Raw genomic sequence first — 22,180 nt, 5'->3', positions numbered from 1 at the left:
CCAATTCTGCAAATCACGCCAGCTCTCCATCGGATGCCGACAGAGCTTCCAATGATGCTAATCACTTGATCTTCATAGCTTGTTTTAAGAAGGTGGGTCTCATGAAACCACTTGTTTGGGGGGGTGGGGGGGAGGGAAGCAAGTTTCTTCTGGATTAATGTCTTTTTATTGTTTGTGACTTTTACTGAACAACTTACAGGAACTCTCTATGAAAGATTGTCCACCCTGAGGCTAACTGTACCATTTTAGTTGAAAAAGCTTATGGCGTGGGCTGCAGTTGTGTGAATTATTCAGATGGCGTTTGCATATTCAGGAGCGGTCCTTTAATTCCCCCATCTTTGCGATGTTCAGCTGGGATCTGGAGGAAGGGAGAGAGAAAGAGAAGATGGTGTTGGTGGCTGATCTTTATTTTCTTAAAGTATACCCCGCCTGTTTCCCTACAGGGGACCCCAAGTGGCTCACAGTATTTCCATTTTATCCTCACAACAGCCCTGTGAGGTAGGTTAGGCCAAGAGTGTGTGAGCGCCCCAGGGTCGCATTGCAAGCTCCCATAAAAGAGTCGGGGCAAACTAATAACCTGTGTGAGAATCTCCGATCGCTCCCAAGAATCAGGCTTCATTTAAGAAAAAAAAGCACTTTATTGGAGAGAAGATGATTAGATCATCACGGGGTCCTTGCTAAGACTGGGGATTCTATGCAAGCACCCTTTATCCACCCAAAGCCCTTGGTTTGGGTGCAGATGGCCCATGCTGATGAAACAGTTCCAAGGTCTCCGGGATTGTTCCCAGGGCAATGGGCAGAGAGCGTGCTTCTTCACACTTGGGATCTAGCACAGGGTGGAATGGCTATGGGATCAAAAGGATTGTGAGAGCCTCCCTAGCAAGCAAGTGACACTAGACCAGGGGTAGTCAAACTGCGGCCCTCCAGATGTCCATGGACTACAATTCCCAGGAGCCCCCCCTGCCAGCGAAGGCTGGCAGGGGGCTCCTGGGAATTGTAGTCCATGGACATCTGGAGGGCCACAGTTTGACTACCCCTGCACTAGACAGACGGCAGGGCAGAGGCAGGAATTGCTGCAGCCCAAAGCATCAGGCAGGACATGTGGCAGGACTCCAGTCAGGGTTCGGACAGCCAAGGGGCTAGCACAGCTGCCCTATAAGGATCAGTTAGGAAACTTGGGGTAGTCTAGCCCAAAACAGAGGTGAGTAGGGGAGGTGTGATCGAGGTAGATAAACCTCTGCAGGACCTGGAGAGAGCAGACATCTTCTCCCTCCCCCGTAACCCTCAGCCCCAGGGGCATCCACTGAAGCTCAAGGACAGACAAAGTACTTCTTCACACGGAGAATAGTTGAATTATGGAACTTGTTGACATGAAATGTGGGTTTAAAAAATAGGACCAAGGAAATGGAGTAAAGGCAGGGAAATTTCATTTTATTGCTCGGTTAAATTTCCAAAAATCCCCAACACATTTTGCCAGCAGGCTTCGGCAGAGGAATCTGTGTGTCTTGCAATAAAAAATTTAAGAAAAACCCACTTCCATAAGGACCAATGAGGTTATGCAAAATCAGTTTTCTGTGCTCCGTGCCTCTTGGGAACAGAGCTGGTTCAGTTTGGTAGAGCAGCTAAGTTCAGGTTTGGGACATGTCTCGAACCCAAACCAGGTTGGTGCCCATTCCTAGATCAGAACTCAGGATTTTGAAATTCAAGGGTACAACTTTCCCCCAGTGAGAAAGAGAATTCTGGAGTTATTTTTAAGGAGGTCAGGGAAACTAATATGGTTTTCCCATACTCTGTTTTCTCCTTACAGCCCCTTGTGAAGTGGGTCAGCCCCACACATGAGTCTCTGCCCCACCCCACCCCCCACCCCGTGAGAAAGCCATTAAATAGGTCTGTCAAACAGCTCTTGTCTGAGGGTCACCTTCCAAGAGGGCCGGTGTAACGGCTGAGTGTGTCTCTGGCCAAATGCCCGGCCTCCCTGACCGAGACCCGCACAGTCTACCTTCAAAGAGGTCCAGGCGTGGTGTCCCGGGGGCCAGAGGGACATTCCAGGCTGTTTCGCTGACGGCGCTGAGCAAGGACTTGACTTCCGATTTCAGGTGCTCAACTGTTTTTTCTACCTTCTGGTGGAGAGAAGAGGAGAGAAATCTGACGGAGGGTCCCTTGAGCTTCCTGAACTGGAAAACCCTAGAAGCGAAGCACCACTTGAGGACATGTCATGCCGACCAACAATGAACTCTATGCAGCATCGAGGTGTGTGGCCTTGCACCTGGAGTGGCCACGATCCCCTGCATGGGCAATTGGGCAGATAAATTATCACTGCGGTGATAAGCTGGGATTTGTCCTCTCCTCTTCAGGCTGCAGGCGGAGGTTTGCATGCCCCTCCTCACAGAGACAACAACTGCACAGATGGCAAAGCAGCCATGCCAGGGAGAGGTTTTAGAGAAGGGGTCCCCGACCCTTCCAAGCCCGCAGGCGTCCTTCGAATTCAGGCCCAGTGTGGAGGACACAGCCAGAGAGTGCCTGCTGCAGCTGACCTTCAGTCACTCAGAGAAGAGGCCTCTGCTATGGTGGCAGCAGCTGCCAAAGCAATGCGCTTCTATTTTTTAATTTTTTTAGACCCCTGGCACTTGCTGAAGCCCCCCTTGGACCCACCCACTTTCTGAAGAGAGTGCCAGGGAAGAAGTTGGCACAGTGCATTTGTGGGCACTGTCTTGAGAGTTCCTTCCTGTTTCCATGCAGCAGGGAAAGTGCCCTGAAGTTGTGCCAAAGCTGCCAACAACAATTCCTGCTTGGGCGGAAGAATTCAGGAGCAAAGCAAAAGGAGTCTTCAGACGGTCCTAGCAGCTTGCCAGAGGTGGGCACTGCCCACAACATAGGCTGAGTTTCTGCAGATCTGAGGGCGAGGCTGGCCAAGGGCAAGCTTGCCACTGGGGCACAACACCTTCTTTGCGCTGCCTGACTCTGGGCTGGGAAATTCTGAGGGGCTTTACGCACCGGGATCTTTGAATGAAAAATCGCCATTTAAAATAGTGGAATTCGTCGTTATGCATACCTGCCTTTGTAGTGGAATCCAGTTGCGTTTTGTAGCGTTTCCCACAGCTTCCGGTCTCGGCAGAAATCGCTAGAAAGGAAGCGCTATTGCCAAGCTCGTCCCGCCCCTGGCCGTCAAGCAGCCAATGGGCAGCCGTTAGCATGCTCCCAAACAGCCCCTTTCCCTTTAAGAAAGGTTTAAAAAAAAAAAAAACAGACCCATTGTAACGAATCTGTGTAGATTCGTTGCAACGGAGAGACCCATCCAGCTGCCTAATGTGAGCTGTCGTTTGATCGTATGATCGTTGCCACGCTGCCTCGAGTGATAAAAAAAAAATCCCCCCCCCCTCTCACGGGCCCGATTTTCGGCTGAATTAATGTGTAAAAAATAAAGGGACTTTATTTCAGCAAACGGGCTTTTATGTGGTTTGTGCTTAGTGACTAAAGGTGAAGGACTGAAGCCAGGGAAGCCTCTAAACAGAAAGAGGCTCGCTGGTGCGTTTATCCCCGCTCGCTCGGAGAAAAAAAAATGGCGATCGCTTCGCCGGAAGTTTGGAGGACAGGCTCAGGAGGAGGGACTTTGAAGAAACCGCAACAATGTTAACGCACAGGTCTTTTTCGCTAGTGTTGCAGATTGGTTGCAAGAGTGTAGCGCTTTCCGGAGGGTGAATCCACTTTTTGGGATTCCCCTGAAAGCGCTACAAGGAAGCGCTTTTTGCAGATTGGTTTCAGGTGTGTGGCAGATTGTCTACGACGTCGTGCGTTATGGCAAATCAATAGCGTTTCCAATTGGCAACCATTGTGCGATTTTGAAGGCGTGCAAAAAGCCCCTGAGATTTTGGGGAGGAGCTTAGGGAGGGCAGGTTTTGGGAAGGGGCGAACCTCATTGCAGCCAGCTTGGTGTAGTGGTTAGGAGTGTGGACTTCTAATCTGGCGAGCTGGGTTTGAATTTGCACTCCCCCACATGCAGCCAGCTCGGTGACCTTGGGCTCGCCACAGCCCTGATGGAGCTGTTCTGATGGAGCAGTGATATCAGGGCTCTCTCAGCCTCACCTCCCTCACAAGGTGTCTGTTGTGGGGAGAGGAAAGGGAAGGCGAATGTAAGCCCCTCTGGGTAGAGGGGTAGAAAAAAGAGGCATCCTTCGGGTAGAGAAAAGAGGCATCTAAGAGCCAACCCTTCTTCTCTGAAGTGTGCCATCCACCCTCCAAACCAGCCATTTGCTCCAGGAAAACTGATCTTTGTGGTCAGGAAGGTAAAGGTATCCCCAGTGCAAGCACCGAGTCATATCTGACCCTTGGGGTGATGCCCTCTAGCGTTTTCATGGCAGACTCAATACGGGGTGGTTTGCCAGTGCCTTCCCCAGTCATTACTGTTTACCCCCCAGAAGTAAGCTGGGTACTCATTTTACCGACCTCGGAAGGATGGAAGGCTGAGTCAACCTTGAGCCGGCTGCTGGGATCGAACTCCCGGACTCATGAGCAGAGCTTTCAGACTGCATGTCTGCTGCCTTACCACTCTGCGCCACAAGTGGTCAGGAGGTCTGCTGTAATTCTGGGAGGAAAAGTGGTGCATGGAGAAGGCGTCTGTGGCCTTTGGGAACAGGCTAGCCTGACCTTGTCGGATCTCAGAAGCCCTGGTCAATACATGGGTGGGAGATCACCGAGGAAGTCCAGGGTGGCAGCAAAGAGGCCAACAAATGCCAGAGCTCCTCACAATATTTCTTGCTTTGAAGAAGAAGAGTTGGTTCTTATATGCCACTTTTCCCTACCCGAAGGAGGCTCAAAGCGGCTTACAGTCGCCTTCCCTTTCCTCTCCCCACAACAGACACCCCGTGGGGTGGGTGAGGCTGAGAGAGCCCTGATATCCCTGCTCGGTCAGAACAGTTTTATCAGTGCCGTGGTGAGCCCAAGGTCACCCAGCTGGTTGCATGTGGGGGAGCGCAGAATCGAACCTGGCATGCCAGATTAGAAGTCCTTTGACCTGGGCGGACCAGGCTAGTCTGAACCTGTCAGATCTCAGGAGCTAACCCTGGTCAGCCCTGGTTACTACTTGGATGGGACACTCCCAAGGAAGGCCAGGGTCTCTCTGCCGCTGGAAGATCCCTACAGGGTTGTCATAAATTGGCTACGACTGGATGGTGTGTGTGTGTGTGGGGGGGGCTAAAACCCACTCAGGCACTAGAGGAGTTGGGTGGTCCGGCAGTGTGCTGCCCTCGGGTGGACAAGAGGGACAAATGTTGACCATTCATGGCGGGGCTGGTGCTCAAGTGCATTGTGCAAGTGGACATTGAGTCATTCTTGCCGGGTAATTGAAGGCAAGGATCATGATGTGACCAATCAGGAGCCACTTCTGCCCATCTAAATGCATTAGCACATGTCCAGTCACAAGGCTCCTTGGTTTGGTGCGACGCCTAAGTGTACAAGAGCACATTGGGTTGGAGGGTTTGCCGTTCGAGGTTGACACCACACCCCCGTCAAACATCGCATAAAGAGTTGGATGGCTGAAGACGCTGCGTCTTGACTTCCAAACCCACAGACTTCCCAAAATGCATCTGCAGTGCAAGTGTGGCAACACGAGACAACATAAGAGAAGCCAGGATGAGGGCCTTGCCTGCAGGGGCAGTGCCCTCCTACTCCCACACACTGAATGCCGGACAAGACGGCCATTTGTGAAAGGGAAAGTACAATTTAGATTCAGGTCTTTTTACTGCAACCTGACTGTGACCTGGATGTACCTGAATCAATGTCAGGTGAGCTTTTTTGCAATACACTCCTTGGGAGATTGATTTCCTGCCCTCAGGGTCATGCTTCCAGATTAACCATAACTAACCCCAAAGTACTAACACAAGCCAACCCCCACGCACACACCCACCCAAGAAGTGCCAAGGGAAGTTGTGGTCCCTGCAGAGTCTTGCCAATAGGCATGGGATCCCTTACCTCTTGGATGTTATCTAAGCGCCTGTGGATTGTATTGTGGTTGTCACACCACTTGTTCCATTCTGGGTTGCTTTCGGGGTTGGTGCGTACTGGATCAGCGGCAACTGCAGGGAAACATCAATAATGTGTTCAGTGGTGTCTTGTGTGTTTTGTGATCCTCCTGTGGTCCCATGGTCAAAACTGGAACTCCCATGTCTGCCTTTGTTTATTTGCTTCCTTCATACACCTCCATTCTCCCCACTAGGGACCCTGAGCAGCTTAGATTGTTTTCCTCACCTCCTTATTATCTTCACAACAACCCTGTGAAGTAGGCTCCTTACACTACATTCTTATCCACTTGTCCTTGAAGCGTCCCAGAATTGAGCAGGGCTGGAATTTCCTGAATTGGGGTGGGGAGCATGAGTCATAGCAGTGGTGCACCAGGAGGGTTGCCCCGCACCTTTCATGTGTAAGGCACATTGCTCTCTTCTGCCATTTGCAGCAGGTGATGTGGAGGGTGAGAAGCGTGAAAAGGTGAGGAGGGGCCTGGAGGTACGATAATGTTTACTGCTATGCAATTCAGCTGGCATAACGCTATTTTTGCCAATATGTGGAAATGCCCACAGATAGTCCTATACAAGGAACCAACAAATGCAGACCAGGAGCAGTCTGAAGTACACAGGAAGTGCTGCATGAAATCCCTTTTTGTCTCTGCAGCATTGGCCTTTCTCACTTGTTCTTTCCTGCAATTTGACCAAGAGCCACCAGAGGGCACCTCTTCTATCTGCCAAACCAACCTGGCCAAAAAGTCCTCTGCCTTTTCAGCATCGCCTGCCAGACAACTGGGAGCAGCAGCAGCAGCAGCAGCCAAAGGGTTAAGAGCAGCAACCTCTAAACTGGAGAACTGGGTTCCATAATCCCACTCCCCCTCCACATGCAGCCAGTTGGAGGACCTTGGAACGGTCACAGTTCTCTCAGAGCTCTCCCACCCTATCTCACAGGGTGCGTGTTGTGGGGAGAGGAAAGGGAAGGAGATTGGAAGCCGTTCGGAGACTCCTTCGGGTAGAGAAAAGCGGCATATAAGAACCAACGCTTCTTCTTCTTCAGTAATATCAGGGCTCTCTCAGCCTCACCCACCTCACAGGGTGTCTGTTGTGAGGAGAGGAAAGGGAAGGCGACTGTAAGCCGCTTTGAGACTCCTTCAGGGAGAGAAAAGCGGCATAGAAGAACCAACTCTTCTTCTTCTTCAGTAATATCAGGGCTCTCTCAGCCTCACCCACCTCACACGGTGCCTGTTGTGGGGAGAGGAAGGGAAAGCAATTGTCAGCCACTTTGAGACTCCTTCAGGTAGAGAGAAGTTTAGTAAAAAAAAATTCTTATGAGAGACCGACTATCGCAGGGTATGCTGTGGGACTCCATGATCCTGCCCACCCCTTTTGACATACATACACACACTCTCATTCCCCCTCCCTCCTTGCCTCTCAACCCTAGTCCCCCCCACTCAATCCCCCCCAAACAACTTCCCCTCATTCCCCCCATGCCTTTCCCACCTTCCTCTCCTTCCTGGTCACTCCCCCCACCCTCTCAGAGACATACACACACGAGCGAGCAGTACAGACTCGGTCATCAATGTAGATTTATCTCCAAGAGTCTGAGATGTCCCAAACAGAGAGTTTGTGTCCTCAGTGCGGATTATGCTCCTCAACAACCGTTCCATGCATGGTGGCCAGTTTACAGAGGCACTGGGATTGGCATCCTGCCAGGGCTCCCTTCTCCAATGCCAGGGGACGGCAAGACCTTTAGGGGCCCACAAAAATGTTTGGATTCCTTTCATGGTCAGAAGAACAAAATGAACTTTTAGGGTCAAAGAAAATGTTTTGATTTCTAGGGAAAAATGAAATTAGAAAAAATGGAAATGTGAAATCTCCATCCACAGGTTCCTTGTTTACTACCCGTTTTGTTCCCTAAGAAAGCCAGCATGGTAGAATGCCAGACTAGGACCTTGGATGACTTGGGTTTGAATCCCCAGTTCTACCATGAAAGCTTGCTGGTTGACCATGGGCCCCTCACAAACTTTCAGCCTGGCCAACCTTGCAGGCTTGTTGTGAAGAGTTGAAGGATGTCCTAAACCACTTTGAGTCTCAAGTGTGGGGAGAAAAGTGGGATATAAATGCAGGCAAGCAGTCTTGTCTAGAGGATTCTAGACATCTGGGCATCAGAGGTAGGGAATTCAAATTATGTCTCCTTCCATCTACTCCTTAAAATCTGCTCCGCTGTCTCATCTTACTGAAGAAACAAGGTCGGGCTTTACACTGGCTTGAGAAGAGGGTTCCGGATGACCCCCCTGCCCTGATTGGCTCTTGCACCTCAACTAGCAGACTCAGGCCAGCTGGTGAAGGAAGAAATCCAGAAGGATTGCCCAGCCCAGCCACACAACTGTAGGAGCTGGCACAACAGTTGCCAACCCTCCTGGAGATACGATAATTCAGTGTGATTCATTTTAAAAGTGGAAGCAAAGGTAGAGTTTAGGCCGATGAGTTGCATGCCCAAAGCACACTCATTTCAAGACTGCTGAAAGCCAGGAGGATCTGGGCCCTCAGCTGGTTTCTTTTATTTATTTGTTTGTTTGTTTATTTTTCATATTTATATACCGCCCTCCCCTAAGGCTCAGGGTGGTTTACATGGAATTGGGGAAAAAAAACAGTTTTAGTTTGTTCATTCCCCCCCCCCCCCAGGAGGGGCTATCTTGTCATAAAATAGAAGAAGAAGAGCTGGTGTAGAGTCAGCTGGGTGTAGTGGTTAGGAGCGACGACTTCTAATCTGGCCAGCCGGGCTTGATTCCCTGCTCCTCCATGTGCAGCTAGCTGGGTGACCTTGGGCTCATCAAAGCCCTGATGGAGCTGTTCTGACTGAGCCGTATGACCGAGCCGTAACATCAGTGCTCTCTCAATCTCCCCTCCCTCACAGGGTGCCTGTTGTGGGGAGAGGAAACGGAAGGCAAATGGAAGCTGCTTTGAGACTCCTCCTGGTACAAAAAAGCAGCACATAAGAACCAACTCTTCTTCCTTTTGTACCTCACTTTTCACTAGCCGAAGGAATCTCAAAGCGGCTTCTAATCTCCTTGTCTTTCTATCTCCACAACAGATACCCCGAGAGGTAGGTGGATCTGAGAGAACTGTGACTGGGCCCAGGTCCCCCAGGTCCCCCCCCCTCATGTGTCTCAAAGTGTCTTACCCTCCCCTCCTCTCCCCACAACTGACAATCTGCAAGGTAGGTAGGGCTGAGAGAGCTCTGACAGAACTGTGAATGGCCCAAGGTCCTGCAGCTGGCTGCATGGCGAAGAGGAGGGGGGATTCAAACCGGTTCTCCAGGTGAGAGGCCACCACTCTTAACCAGGACAACAAGATTGTTCTCACCCTCAGGTCATTCACACGCTCTTGGCCTAACCTACCTCATGTCTCAACCAACCAACTGTGAAGTTTGTAACAGAGCCTTGCTTTTAGGGTTGCCAGCTCTGGAGAACTGGGGGTGAAGCCTCAGGAAGGCAGAATCTGAGAAGTGGAGGGATCTCCCTTCAGAAGGCCCCATTCTTTCCAGGGGAGAATGATTGTAATTCCAGGAGATATCCAGCCACAACCTGGAGGTTGGCAACCCTGGCCTTAAAGTGATGCACACACACACCAACTCCCTGTGGCATTTTCTTGTGTTCAACATCTGGGAACATTGCTTGAAAGCGGAGGTGAAGCAAAACCAGCTCTGGATCCCAGGAAAATATTTTGCAACTTAGAGAGAGGAGCAGAACTTAGCAATAATAACTTCCTGGAATAAGTTTGAAAAGAGTCACTCTATAAATCAGGCAGAATATTTTCAAGATGTTAATGTTAAGTTTAAACGCTGCTGGACTAAGATGTGTTTAGACCAGGGGTCGTCAAACTGCGGCCCTCCAGATGTCCATGGACTACAATTCCCAGGAGCCCCCTGCCAGCATTCGCTGGCAGGGGGCTCCTGGGAATTGTAGTCCATTGACATCTGGAGGGCCGCAGTTTGACTACCCCTGTCCCAGATACAAACTGCACGCGGCTCTGAGGGCCATTGTTTCTGCCCGCGATGCTAACATCTGCTTGGAATTTCTTGGGCCGATGAGCATGCAGTGAGGCACTCCCTGGCCGTGCGCTTTCTCCCCTGGCCCTCCGAGGAGCATGCTCGAGTGGAACGTTTCTGTCCTCAGTGATGCCGGCAAAACAGTTCCGCTTTCAGCTCCCTGCTGGTTTCAAACGTCTTGCAGGAGAGCCAAAGGCTGAACAGCTGCCTGGGATGACCCTCCGGTGGGTACGAGGGGGAAGGAATCCCCTGACTAGATCCACTGAGGGCTAGAAACGTCTTTAAAATGCGGGCTGCCTCTGTGGAGGGGCTGACTGACACATGGGTGCAAACACTGGCTCTGTGACTGGGCTTGCCAATCTCCAGGTGATGTCTGGAGATCTCCCCACTTCTACGCTTGAGCTCCAGATTGGTTCCCCGGGAGAAAGTGGCTGTTTGGGGGGGGAGGACAACGCAATTGTACCCTGCTGAGGTGGGTGATATGCAGGGCTGTCAGGTCCTACCTGCTCCTTGGTGTATAGGTTCCCAACTTTGGGTTGGGGAACCCCTGGAGGTTTGGGGATGGAGCCTGGGGAGGACAGGAACTTCAGTGGAGCACAAGGCCACGGAGCCCCCCCTCAGGAACAGCCATTTTCTCCAGGGGGGGAAATGTAGTCTGTAGTCCGGAGATGAGCTGTAATCCCAGGGGATCCCCAGGCTCTACCTGGAGACTGGCATCCCTATAGGTATGACATTTTCCCTTGCTGAGTGTGTCTCTCTGTGCCAGGAAAAGCTTCACCTGCAGTGCACTGAGGGGCTCAGAGCCTGGGGACCACTGGAAAACCTTGGCTCCTCTGGGGTCCCCGGCCTTTGTAGGGCTGGCTGTGGGTTAAGTGCCTCCTCACCCTTCTGATTTGGTCGCTGGCCTTGCTGAGAGGGAACACTGTGTCTCTTGCCCAAACACAAGGGTGGCCAGGCGCCAAGGGCGGGGAGCTGCAAAGAAGGGGGGGGCAGCCTGGAGAGCTGAGGTCATGCTCTCTGTTGCTCAAGAATGGTTTGTGAAATGCAGAAAACAATTATGCCTCATCTCCAGTGCGTGCTTCCAAAGCCACGTGCGCGTGTGTGTGGTTTTTCCGAGCCGAGATCCAAGGGACCTGGAGGATGCTCAGCTAGAGGCGATTAACGGGGCATCCAGCTTCCCTGGAACATCTTGGCCCCGGCTGGCCAGGGATGGCGGCAGGGAGTGCCCTCGGGGCTGCATTCTCAGCCCATGTTTGGGTTGCCAAGCAACAGGCGGGAGGACGGGGGGGGGGACTTGAGGGGGCTGTGCCCTTGCATGTGCTTAGAGATAAATTGCAATAGCAGGAGACCTCCAGGTGCCACCTGGAGGTTGGCAGCACCACTTCCAGAAACAGCTGGCAGTAACAGAGGGCATTTCTGCACGTCAGTAAAAATAGTGTCACACCCACGGAATGGCAAAGCATGACAGGCCCTCCTCACCCCCCCCCCCAGGCCCTCCTCACCTTTTTGCTGCCTCGCCTGTCTTTGCCTGCCTTCTTTTTGTGTGTCTCACCATCCTCACCTGCTGCTGGAAGAGGTGGAAGAGAGCAACATGCCTTACACACTTCGCACTTCCGCCGGTCAATAAATTCAGGCAACCGATCCCCTTCCTCCATATTCTGATACAGTTTAAAGGTCCTGTGATGCCTGCTAATATATATATATATATATATATATATATATATATATATATATATATATATATATAAAAACAGGAGTAGTCAAACTGCGGCCCTCCAGATGTCCATGGACTACAATTCCCAGGAGCCCCTGCCAGCGAATGCTGGCAGGGGCTCCTGGGAATTGTAGTCCATGGACATCCGGAGGGCCGCAGTTTGACTACCCCTGTTTTAAATCATACTTCTCCGTTGCAATGCCTATGCATGGAATCATAGGTGCATAGTGGTTTTGAACACCACCCCTTACGGGATCACGAGTAGGCTTCTGCACAAAGGGCCTGATTCGGCCGCTTCAGGGCCCATGGAAATCAATGGCGCCATAGACTATAATGGGAATGTTGGCGTTCCCACGTTTCCCGGAGCCTGGGGGTCCACGTCTAGGGACGCCCAGAGAGGTTGCCCCCATCCCTCCACCTGGAGAGCCACAGGTGAGGGGTGTCTGGGGAGGTTGGTATGCATGAAATACAAGGGCAGGAAATCAACCTTGGGGTGTCAAACGAAAGCATCTGGGTTACATCAGGGCCAAAAGGCCAGGCTACATAGACACACTAAATCATAGCAGAGATATAATCATGGCAGAAATTGGGGGGGGGGGGGTTCCCGACAGGCTCCAAATCTCCACAAGCCCCCCAACCTGCAGCTGGCAGCCCTCCCGTCCCCCACCTGCCGGTAGCCATGGAGGACCTGGCAAACGTAATCCCTGGCATTGCCCAGTGACACGCAGAGGCCACGCCCAGGAACACAGCAGTGATGTCACAATGTCACCAGCAAGGTCATTAGGAGGCTGGTGAAGCCCACAATTCAGTCCCTCCACTGGCTGCTGGGCCTGCCTGTCCTGCCCTGCCTGGCAACCCTGCATTTATGTGGAAACAGATTTTCTGGAATAGCCCAGCTTCTACAGCTGTTTCGCTTCAGAAAAGCACTGTTGTCGACTCTGGACTGGAGAATTGCTACCTTGAGATTGGGGGGTAAAGTCTGAAGACGGTGGACAGGAGGAATATAAGGCCATAGACTAGGGATGGCCAAACTGTAGCTCTCCAGCTGTCCATGAACTACAATTCCCATGAGCCCCTGTTGCTGGCAGGGGTCATGGGAATTATAGTCTATGAACACCTGGAGAGGCACAGTTTCGTCATCCCTGCCATAGGAGCTGCCATTTCTTCCTGGTGTCTCCTTGAATGGGATGCCTCTCTTAGTCTGCACCTGTGGGCCCCCTCTGACCCTTCCTCCTATGCTCTCCCTTCCTCCACATGGCCTTCCAGGGAGACACATTTCTCTGCAGCTCTGTCCTGCCGAGACAATGCCCACATACTCCCACACGCATGACGCTGGACAAGCTGGCCATTTTTGAGAGGGAAAGGTCTCTTTGGATCAGGCTTCCTTTGACTGTAACCTGACTGTGACCCCAATCTGCTTGGATCAATGTACGTTTTAAACTTTTGCAATATACATCTTGGAAGATGTATTTACGACACTCGATATCACACCAGGGCTGATTCTGTACTTACTTTGTTTTTTTCCATTGTGGATCCTGCTGAATTCAGATTGATTTGAACTCGGCTCTTACTCTAACCCCCCCCCCCTCCAATTGAAGCAGAAAGTATTCTGCACTTGATTGCAAAAGTTCAGAGCAGGGAGGAGAGCCAAGCACAGTAGAAGCCTCTTTCTTTCTTTTCTTGGATGGGGGGTGGGGAGGATTGGAGACAGCAGATGAGGAGGTAATAAATCCAAGAGGCAAAATCTCTGCTGAGAGAAGTTAGGGCTTCTGGAGCACAGAAACTTTAAGAAGAAGAAGAGTTGGTTCTTATATGCTGCTTTTCTCCACCCGAAGGAGTCTCAAAGTGGCTTACAGTCATTTTCCCTTTCCTCTCCCCACAACAGGCACCCTGTAAGGGAGGTGAGGCCGAGAGAGCCTTGATATTACTGAAGAAGAAGAAGAGATGGTCTTTATATGTCGCTTTTCTCTGGCCAAAGGAGTCTCAAAGCAGCTTACAGTCATCTTCCCTTTCCTCTCCCCACAACAGACACCCTGTAAGGGAGGTGATGCTGAGAGAGCCCTGATATTACTGAAGAAGAAGAAGAGTGGGTTCTTATATGCCGCTTTTCCCTACCCGAAGGAGTCTCAAAGCGGCTTACAGTTGCCTTCCCTTTCCTCTCCCAACCACAGACACCCTGTGAGGGAGGTGAGGCTGAGAAAGCTATGCTGTTCCTGCTCGGTCAGAACAGCTTTATCAGTGTTGTGGAGAGCTCAAGGTCACCCAGCTGGTTGCTTGTGGGGGAAGAGCGGGGAATCAAACCCGGCTCCCCAAATTATAAGTCCACACTCCTAACCAAGCATTGCAACTGAGAACCAGGAAGTCTTTGAACTGACACCCTGGCCAATCAGGGAAGACTGCTTTGCTACGAGGCACGGAGAAGGATGTTAATTCACAAAAAGTAGAAATCTGCAGACTTACTGATGCCCATTTTTCAAATATTGAGGTTGATATTCACTCCAGGATATTTCGGGGGGAAGGTAGGGTCACTCCGGATCAATCATGCATGTTGCAGAGGGAAAATTTACATTGCCCAAAATTGAAATGGAAATCAAATTCAGTGTAGACAGGAGGGATTTATCATAGAATCATAGAATCATAGAGTTGGAAGGGGCCATACAGGCCATCTAGTCCAACCCCCTGCTCAACGCAGGATTAGCCCTAAGCATCCTAAAGCATCCAAGAAAAGTGTGTATCCAACCTTAGCTTGAAGACTTCCAGTGAGGGGGCGCTCACCACCTCCTTAGGCAGCCTATTCCACTGCTGAACTACTCTGACTGTGAAAAACTTTTTCCTGATATCTAGCCTATATCGTTGTACTTGAAGTTTAAACCCATTACTGCGTGTCCTCTCCTCTGCAGCCAGCAGAAACAGCATCCTGCCCTCCTCCAAGTGACAACCTTTCAAATACTTAAAGAGGGCTATCATGTCCCCTCTCAACCTCCTTTTCTCCAGGCTGAACATTCCCAAGTCCCTCAACCTATCTTCATAGGGCTTGGTCCCTTGGCCCCAGATCATCTTAGTCGCTCTCCTCTGTACCTTTTCAATTTTATCTACATCCTTCTTGAAGTGAGGCCTCCAGAACTGCACACAGTACTCCAGGTGTGGTCTGACCAGCGCCGTATACAATGGGACTATGACATCTTGTGATTTTGATGTGATGCCCCTGTTGATACAGCCCAAAATGGCATTTGCCTTTTTTACCGCTGCATCACACTGCCTGCTCATGTTTAGTTTACAATCCACAAGTACCCCAAGGTCTCGTTCACACACAGTGTTACCTAGAAGCGTATCCCCCATCCAGTAGGCATGCTTTTCATTTTTCTGACCCAGATGCAGAACTTTACACTTATCTTTATTAAATTGCATCTTGTTCTCATTTGCCCATTTTTCCATTGTGTTCAGATCTCGTTGAACTCTGTCTCTATCTTCCGGAGTATTTGACAGTCCTCCCAATTTGGTGTCATCTGCAAACTTGATGAGTAGTCCCTCCACCCCCTCATCTAGATCATCAATAAATATGTTAAAAAGTACCGGGCCGAGCACCGAACCCTGAGGTACCCCGCTACTCACCTCCCTCCAGTCTGATGAAACACCATTGACAACAACTCTTTAGTTGAACTGGGAGTGGGTAAAAAGCCCTGTGCAGCCTACACAACTGGAGAAAACTCTGCTTTTTAACCAAATCTCTCAGTAGTAATTTCTGGATAAATTTCTTGGTGACCCTGGGCTGACTCCATGAGGTGTGTGCTGCTAACTTTGTTATCCTGCTTTTCTTTCCCCAAAGGAGCCCCTGTGTGGCCTACAAACACCCTTCCCTTCCTCTCCCCACAACAGACACATGAGGTAATTGAGCATGAGAGAGCTCTAAGAAAATTGTGACTAGTCCATGGTCACCTATCTGGCTGCATGTGGAGGAGTGAGGACTTAAACCTGGTTATTATTTCATCATTCCAGTCTCTACCAATGGACCTCACAGAACCCATCTCTCCCTGACCTCCCACCACCTGCTAATGTGGTGTCATGGGATTCCTAAAGGACTACGTCTCCCAGCAGCCCTTGACAGACCTAAGGAACAGTTGCATTTTTCTGGGGGGGGGGGGGGGGTTATTGTATCTATTGACTTTTGGATCGAAAAATAGTTCTGAGGCAACAGCAGCATGAAATCAATGTAAAATAATCATTATTAACTCAAGGTTGTTTTAAAAGGTGGGTCTAAACTTTCGCGTGAAAATGTGTGCATACATACAGAATCTTCTTCCCAGAAAATAGAAGAAGCTGTTTTTGAATACCCTGGTCTTCACTCCCTAAAGGAGTCTCAAAGTGGCCTACAATCACCTTCCCTTCCTCTTCCGGCAACAGACACCCTATGAGACAGGTGGGACCGAGAGAGCTCTAAGAGAACTGTGATTAGCCCAAGGTCACCCAGCAGGCTGCATGGGGAGGAGATCAGAGGCTACTGCTCTTAGCCACCACACCAAACGTTGTTGCCTGCGCATGAAGGCTTATACCCACCAGAATTACCTTTTATTGTTTTGGTGCCCCTGGTCACAGTGACTCACCTGAATCTAAAGGAAAACTAGTAAGATCAGAGAGCAAGAGCTACGGGTCCCACGGCAGTGAAGAAATGACCAAAGCTGTAGTATTTATTCCATTTGTGTTTGACTTAATGAAAACCTGACTCCTCCCCTCCCCACCCCATAAAATCAGAACTGTTCCTTGGGTGTAACTTTGGGATAAAACCCTGAATGGTTCCCACAACACACAAGCCTTCCAACTGAAGACAGATTTGTGGTTACGGTGGGAAATATAAACTTTTGGACTGACTCAAAGGAAATGCCGTTTGACGTGGTTCCCCAGCCTTACTTATGCGTTTCATTGGGCTTCTGCAGAGGTATTGGAGGAGGGGGTGGATATAATTAAAACTGAAACGGAGAACAAACTCCTGCATCTGGCCCTCTTTGCATCTTAAGTCTTCCGCCCATGTTTTCCTGACTTGACATCTTCTGTTCCCATATTTCGGCAGGCCGCAAATGCCCTCCTTACTTAACTCAGGTGAATACCCTTTAGGTAAGTGGCAGGATCTCACGGCTCCCCTCCCCCCAGCCCCATTTATTATCGTTATTAAAAACATCAACAGCAGCAACAACAACAATAACTTTGTTTTTCTAACCCACGTTCCTCATGAGGCTTGGGGCAGGTAACATCAAGTTGCAGATTACAATCACAAATAATATTACAAACTCATATTCAATTTTCAGCATTTAGGAAACCGCAACCTCCATGTTGGGCTAGGGATGCCATCCTCCAGGTGAGGCCCGGGGATACCCCAGCATTACAGGTCCTCCCCAGAGTGCAGGGGTCCGTCCCCCTTAGGCCGTTGGTCCTCAGCTAAGTTACAAACTGCTGAACCCACTGAAGTCAGTGGTTTGGTGTCGTGGTTAGGAGTGCGGATTTCTAATCTGGCGAGCCCCTTCGATTCTGCTCTCCCCCACATGCAGCCAGCTGGGTGACCTTGGGCTCACCATGACGCTGATAAAGCTGTTCTGACCGAGCAGGGATATCAGGCTCTCTCAGCCTCACCCACCCCACAGGGTGTCTGTTGTGGGGAGAGGAAAGGGAAGGCAACTGTAAGCCACCTTGAGACTCCTTTGGGTAAAGAAAAGCAGCATTAAGAAACAACTCTTCTTCTTCTTAGAGAGGGCACAGCTCTTCTTGGGACCAGCATTAAGCATTCTTGTATCCCATTAATTCCGCAGGTTCCTCCAGATGTCAGACCCAGAATATTAAACAGCATCGATTCCCAAAGAAGAGAGCGCAGAACAGCAGCCTTAGTAATGCAGACCTCTGCCTGGATTTGGCCCTTCCAGAGCCCACACACTAAATCAAAGAATAGTTTCCTCTCTGCTCCCTTTACACATACAACAAACGTAGACACACAGCCTCGTTAAACAAGAGAGGAAAAACGAAATATCAGTGCACAGCTTTTTCATTACCATTTCCTAAGTTTCCCCTGGGGGAAGATTGGCTGAGGAAGCAGCAGCCGCATTCCCTGGGGGTGGGGTGGGGCATCAGAAGCCCTATGCCATCTTCTTGGTGCCTCCTTGGCAACAGCTCAATGAACAGAGTGGTTTTTGCAAGCCCTAGAAGCAATTACATTGCTGCATAAAGCCCACTAGCTACTGAAACAGGGCTAGTTGCCCGGACTGGATTCACTGCAGTGGAACTTGCCTTTTCCAGACCCAACACCAACCTCGCCGGAGACAGCCGTTTCCTCACCATTGCCTTCCGAAAACTCTGAAAACACTTACCTGGTGCTTGCTCGTTCAGCATTAAAATGAAAAACAGAGCCCATGTGCAGAGCATAGTTCCCAAATCTCAGCGGGGTGGAGGCTCTCTCCTGGTCCAGCAGAAAGGAAGAAATGAGCAGACGTCTTCTCCTTCTCTGGTTTCTCGGTGGGCCAGCCAGTGCTGAAGGAAACCGGCAGCGGCCGAGCCAAGATCTGAGGCAGAGTTCTCCTTCCTTCCTCTTTTTCCCTTTCCCCCACCCCGCCACTAAAACCCAGCCTTAATTCTCTGCAGAGGGTCCAAATGCACACTCATTGCAGGATAAAACTAAACAACAAAAAAGCCTTATTTATACTGAGCATGAATAGAATGTGTGGAATGGGCTCCTTTGTGCAGTTTTTAAAAACCATCCTGCAGGAGACAGAATCTGAGGGTGTCCATGGAAAACATGTTCTTCTTGGCATCAGACTTTTAAAAAAAAATGCACTGTTGCTTGAAAGCTCAGGATGAACTGCATCATTTCTTTTTTTTAATCTTTCATGTTTTTGTATTCTGGTCTATGACTGTACAATTAAATAAATAAGTAGAATAAGACTGCATCACTTTCAGCCATGTTTTGCACACATCAAAACACACAGGGAAGCTAACTGAAGCTGATCCACAGAAACATCTGTATTGCTTCTTCCAAGGGGGATTTGGGATGATCTTGGGTTTCACAACAGCCTTGTGAGGTAGGCAAGGTGTTGAGATAATGCCTGGCCAAGATCAGCCAATGGGCCACCCAGGTATTCCTTGTCCAACACTCTGTGACTGGATTTCCCATATTCCTGGCATCTAAATGCCTTGCAGATTTCAGATTACTTCAATTACCTTTTGTTGTTGAAAGGAAAGACAACGCTGAATATTTTTGCTTTTATTCCCGCTTGTTAGGATCCTAGAAAAGCAGCCTGCAGAATAGTCCCCTTTTAAGAGAATCAGGACGACTCCATTTAGTCCAAAACAGGGGTAGTCAAACTGCGACCCTCCAGATGTCCATGGACTACAATTCCTATGAGCCCCTGCCAGCAACGCTGGCAGGGGCTCATGGGAATTGTAGTCCATGGACATCTGGAGGGCCGCAGTTTGACTACCCCTGGTCCAAAAGGTGTATAGTCTTTATTGAGAATTATAGCAGAGCAAGCATCTTCAGGAGGTACACAAAACAGGGTAAGGTAATTGGTGAAGACGGGGAACAATGGAGTAACAGGAGTTATATAGACTTGGAGTCCCACCCCTTTCTAAATGTGGGAACACTGGCTCCCACAACTTGCCCCTTTGATCTACAAGACTAGCTGCCTAGTTCCCAGGTTCTTACACGGCTGTGCTGGCAGTTGTGTGCCTTCACACTCTCCAAGGTTATAGATAAGCATGACACTAGCTGGTGAGGAGCTTCGGAGGAATGCCTGAAGGTACTGACAGAAAACAGGAATCAAAGAGCAAAGCAGGGAAGGAGGGGTGAATTACATTGCAGAACTCACACTCCCAGGGAAAGCAGAAAATGGCATGATACCGCTTTGATTAAGATGACAGGAAGGAGTCTTAGAAGGGTAAAAACAACATCTTATCCATTTCCCCCCACTTCTTGGAGTCAATTTGATTTTCTTTATTTTTTTAAGATGGCTTCAATAACAACAAAGCTGCAATTACAGTAATTGTTATATTTTGTCTTTGTAACAAAAAGTTCTAAAAAAACCTAACATTTATAGGGTTTTTGTTTTAGAAAGACTGTAATATTAAAACAATGATGCAGTTATTAATCCCACTGGGAGCCAGTGTGATGTAGAGGTTTAAAATATTAAACTACTATTGGGGAGACCCAGGTTCAAATCTCCACCCATGCCATAAAAACTCACTGAGTGCCCCTGGGTCAGTCACACTCTCTTGACCTGGGAGAAGGACAGGGTGTAAAAGAATGAAATTGAGAAAATAAAATTGAAAAAGAATGCAAAAGTCCCCTTATGTGGAATCTCTGTTGTCAGTTTAAGTCTCTGCATTTCAAAGCGAGAGGGGAGTGATCAGTTGCAGTGGGCCATTCCTGGAGCTCTGGGGGTGGAACTTGGGGGAGGACAATTTTAGGACAGCAACCAGTTCCAGGAGATCTCCAAACACCCTTGGGAGGTAGACGGAGAGAGCGACCTGTCAGTCAATTGTAGGCAGCATAGAAGATGAAAAACACTGACTGCCAGGTTATAAGAATGAGGTCTGCTCATTCATCTTCTCTTGGCCGTGGCACAAGTCCCGTTTCGGTCTTCACGGACACCTCCCTGAAGCATCGTTTGGAGCCTGATGTCTGGACCAGCGTGCATTTCCCAGGCATCATTCTGAAAGTGACAGCAGTGATAACAGTGAAACATACCAATGCGAGAGCACATATTTTGGCACAAAAGATTTTCCTCTGAAAAGAGGAGAGAGAACATTCCTTCATTTCTTTAGCCGAGATATAGTCTACCAATCAGAGGCCAATGCAGCCAGCACCATGCCATGGCGAGGAGCGGGAGACACGGGCGCCGGTGTGTAACTTGATGCACACACGCAGGCACGGAGCTCCGCAACACTGGCTGCGTTCGCCTGGAACGGTCGATTCGGATGCCACCATACACAACCCTAGAGAGGGCTGATTCATCACATCCCCCCCTTGCTATTCATACCCCCCCACCAGAAAACACAAACAGGAATGTGTTTTGGCTGCCTGATTCCAATGAGGAGAGCATTTTATTTTTATACTAGCAAGAAAGCCCATTGCAAGCAGGAATGCAATGGGCGCTAGGACCCAGGGGACAGCAGGAGATGCAGATATCTCTCTCCCTCTCCCTCCCCCTCTCCCTGCATGTTGATGTGTCTCACAGCAGAAGGCATAGCAGGTAATTAAGGGCTGGTTTGTAGGAGGGAAGGAGAGCTGGTGTGCAGTTTGGGGCAGCTCTCTCTGTCTGTCTGTCTCTCCCTCCGTCGCAGCAGGTGTGGCTCTCTCTGTGTCTCTGTCAGCAGCTTGGGGCAGCTCTCTGTGTCTCTGCCTCCCTCACAGCAGGACTGATAAGAGGGAATGAGGGCTCGTGTGTGATCTGGCAGGGCTCTGTGTATCTCTCTCTGTCTCTGGCATGTCTGAGAGGAACGTGGCTAGCATCCAGGGAGGGAGGGCGGGAGCTGTAGGGGCAGGGCCAATCAGGGTGCAGCCAGCGTTCCTGGTTGCACCCTGATTGGCCCTATTCCAACTTGGACAGCTGGACACGTTCCACCCCCCAGGCTGTTTGACAAATATATAGAGAAACCATGGATAAAGATAGGGCACATAGCTTTGTGGTCCCACAGCAACATGGGCTGTGCCATTTTTTTTCTTGATCTGGAAAAGCAGAGGGGAGGGCGGGTGCAAGGGCAGGCAAAACGCTACCAAGACTGTTGTGTGTTTCTGCCTCCATACAGCCTCACCCCTGTTTGCTCACTGGATTGCAGCACATCACAAACTGACAAATCATGATTTTGCAATTTCCCTCATCATAGAGCATATCTGGGGGAAACACACCAGCCACTTGAAAGCTCCAGGTTGTTGCCAATGTCATATGGAAGCAGCACTAAAACCCACGAGCAACGAGAGGCTGTCCTGGGGGCAAATTTCTCATGCGGAATTGGTCCATAATTCAATTGTGAGCACAAGGAGTTGCCAGCGTCCTGGAGAAAACAATCCCTGTCCCAGTAACAGAGGCTTAATGGGCAGTTTTTTAACCATGGAATCTTATTTACCTTCATTCCATGAAAACCTTCATCAGCTCGTTTCTGTGCTTAATTCTAGGAGGATCCACAACTCCCAGACAGAGCTTTCCATTTCCCACTGCCTGTTGACAGGGCTATCCTAGGAAGGTACAAGAAAATTGGGGGTACACAGAAAACAGAAAATACCAGGGGGAAAAGGGGAGGGGGGCTGTGTAATCTACATTTGAAACTACATCCTACCTATGGGACTGTAATTTTTCTTTCCCTGGATCATTAGACTGGTTTTGTACAGCTTGAAAAGATTCCATTGATGTAATAAATTAGTTCACTTTCTGGAGAATTATTTTA

General features: G+C 49.8%; 1 protein-coding gene across 1 annotated transcript; it reads right to left on the bottom strand.

The window, feature by feature from the left end:
- Positions 1 to 131: 131 nt before the first annotated feature.
- Positions 132 to 18,334, bottom strand: PLAC9 (placenta associated 9). The gene is made up of 4 exons (XM_077350883.1): positions 18,112 to 18,334; positions 5,968 to 6,071; positions 2,000 to 2,120; positions 132 to 358 (listed from the first exon to the last, which is right to left on the bottom strand). Exons 1-4 carry the CDS (start codon positions 18,164 to 18,166, stop codon positions 348 to 350), a joined length of 291 nt encoding a protein of 96 aa, XP_077206998.1. The 5' UTR covers positions 18,167 to 18,334; the 3' UTR covers positions 132 to 347.
- Positions 18,335 to 22,180: the final 3,846 nt, after the last annotated feature.

Source organism: Paroedura picta, chromosome 8 (genome assembly GCF_049243985.1).
Source record: "Paroedura picta isolate Pp20150507F chromosome 8, Ppicta_v3.0, whole genome shotgun sequence".
Taxonomy (NCBI): Eukaryota; Metazoa; Chordata; class Lepidosauria; order Squamata; family Gekkonidae; genus Paroedura; species Paroedura picta.
The sequence above is the reverse complement of the archived record's forward strand: the minus strand, read 5'-3'. Positions and strand labels throughout refer to the sequence as shown.

Bases quoted from the DNA above. Each gene is read 5' to 3' on its own strand.
- PLAC9 (XM_077350883.1), bottom strand. From the start codon at position 18,166: ATGCTCTGCACATGGGCTCTGTTTTTCATTTTAATGCTGAACGAGCAA. The intron at 6,072-18,111 runs GTAAGTGTTTTC...GTTTCCCTGCAG, and splicing joins GCTGAACGAGCAAGCACCAG to TTGCCGCTGATCCAGTACGC. The intron at 2,121-5,967 runs GTAAGGGATCCC...TCTCTCCACCAG, and splicing joins GCTTAGATAACATCCAAGAG to AAGGTAGAAAAAACAGTTGA.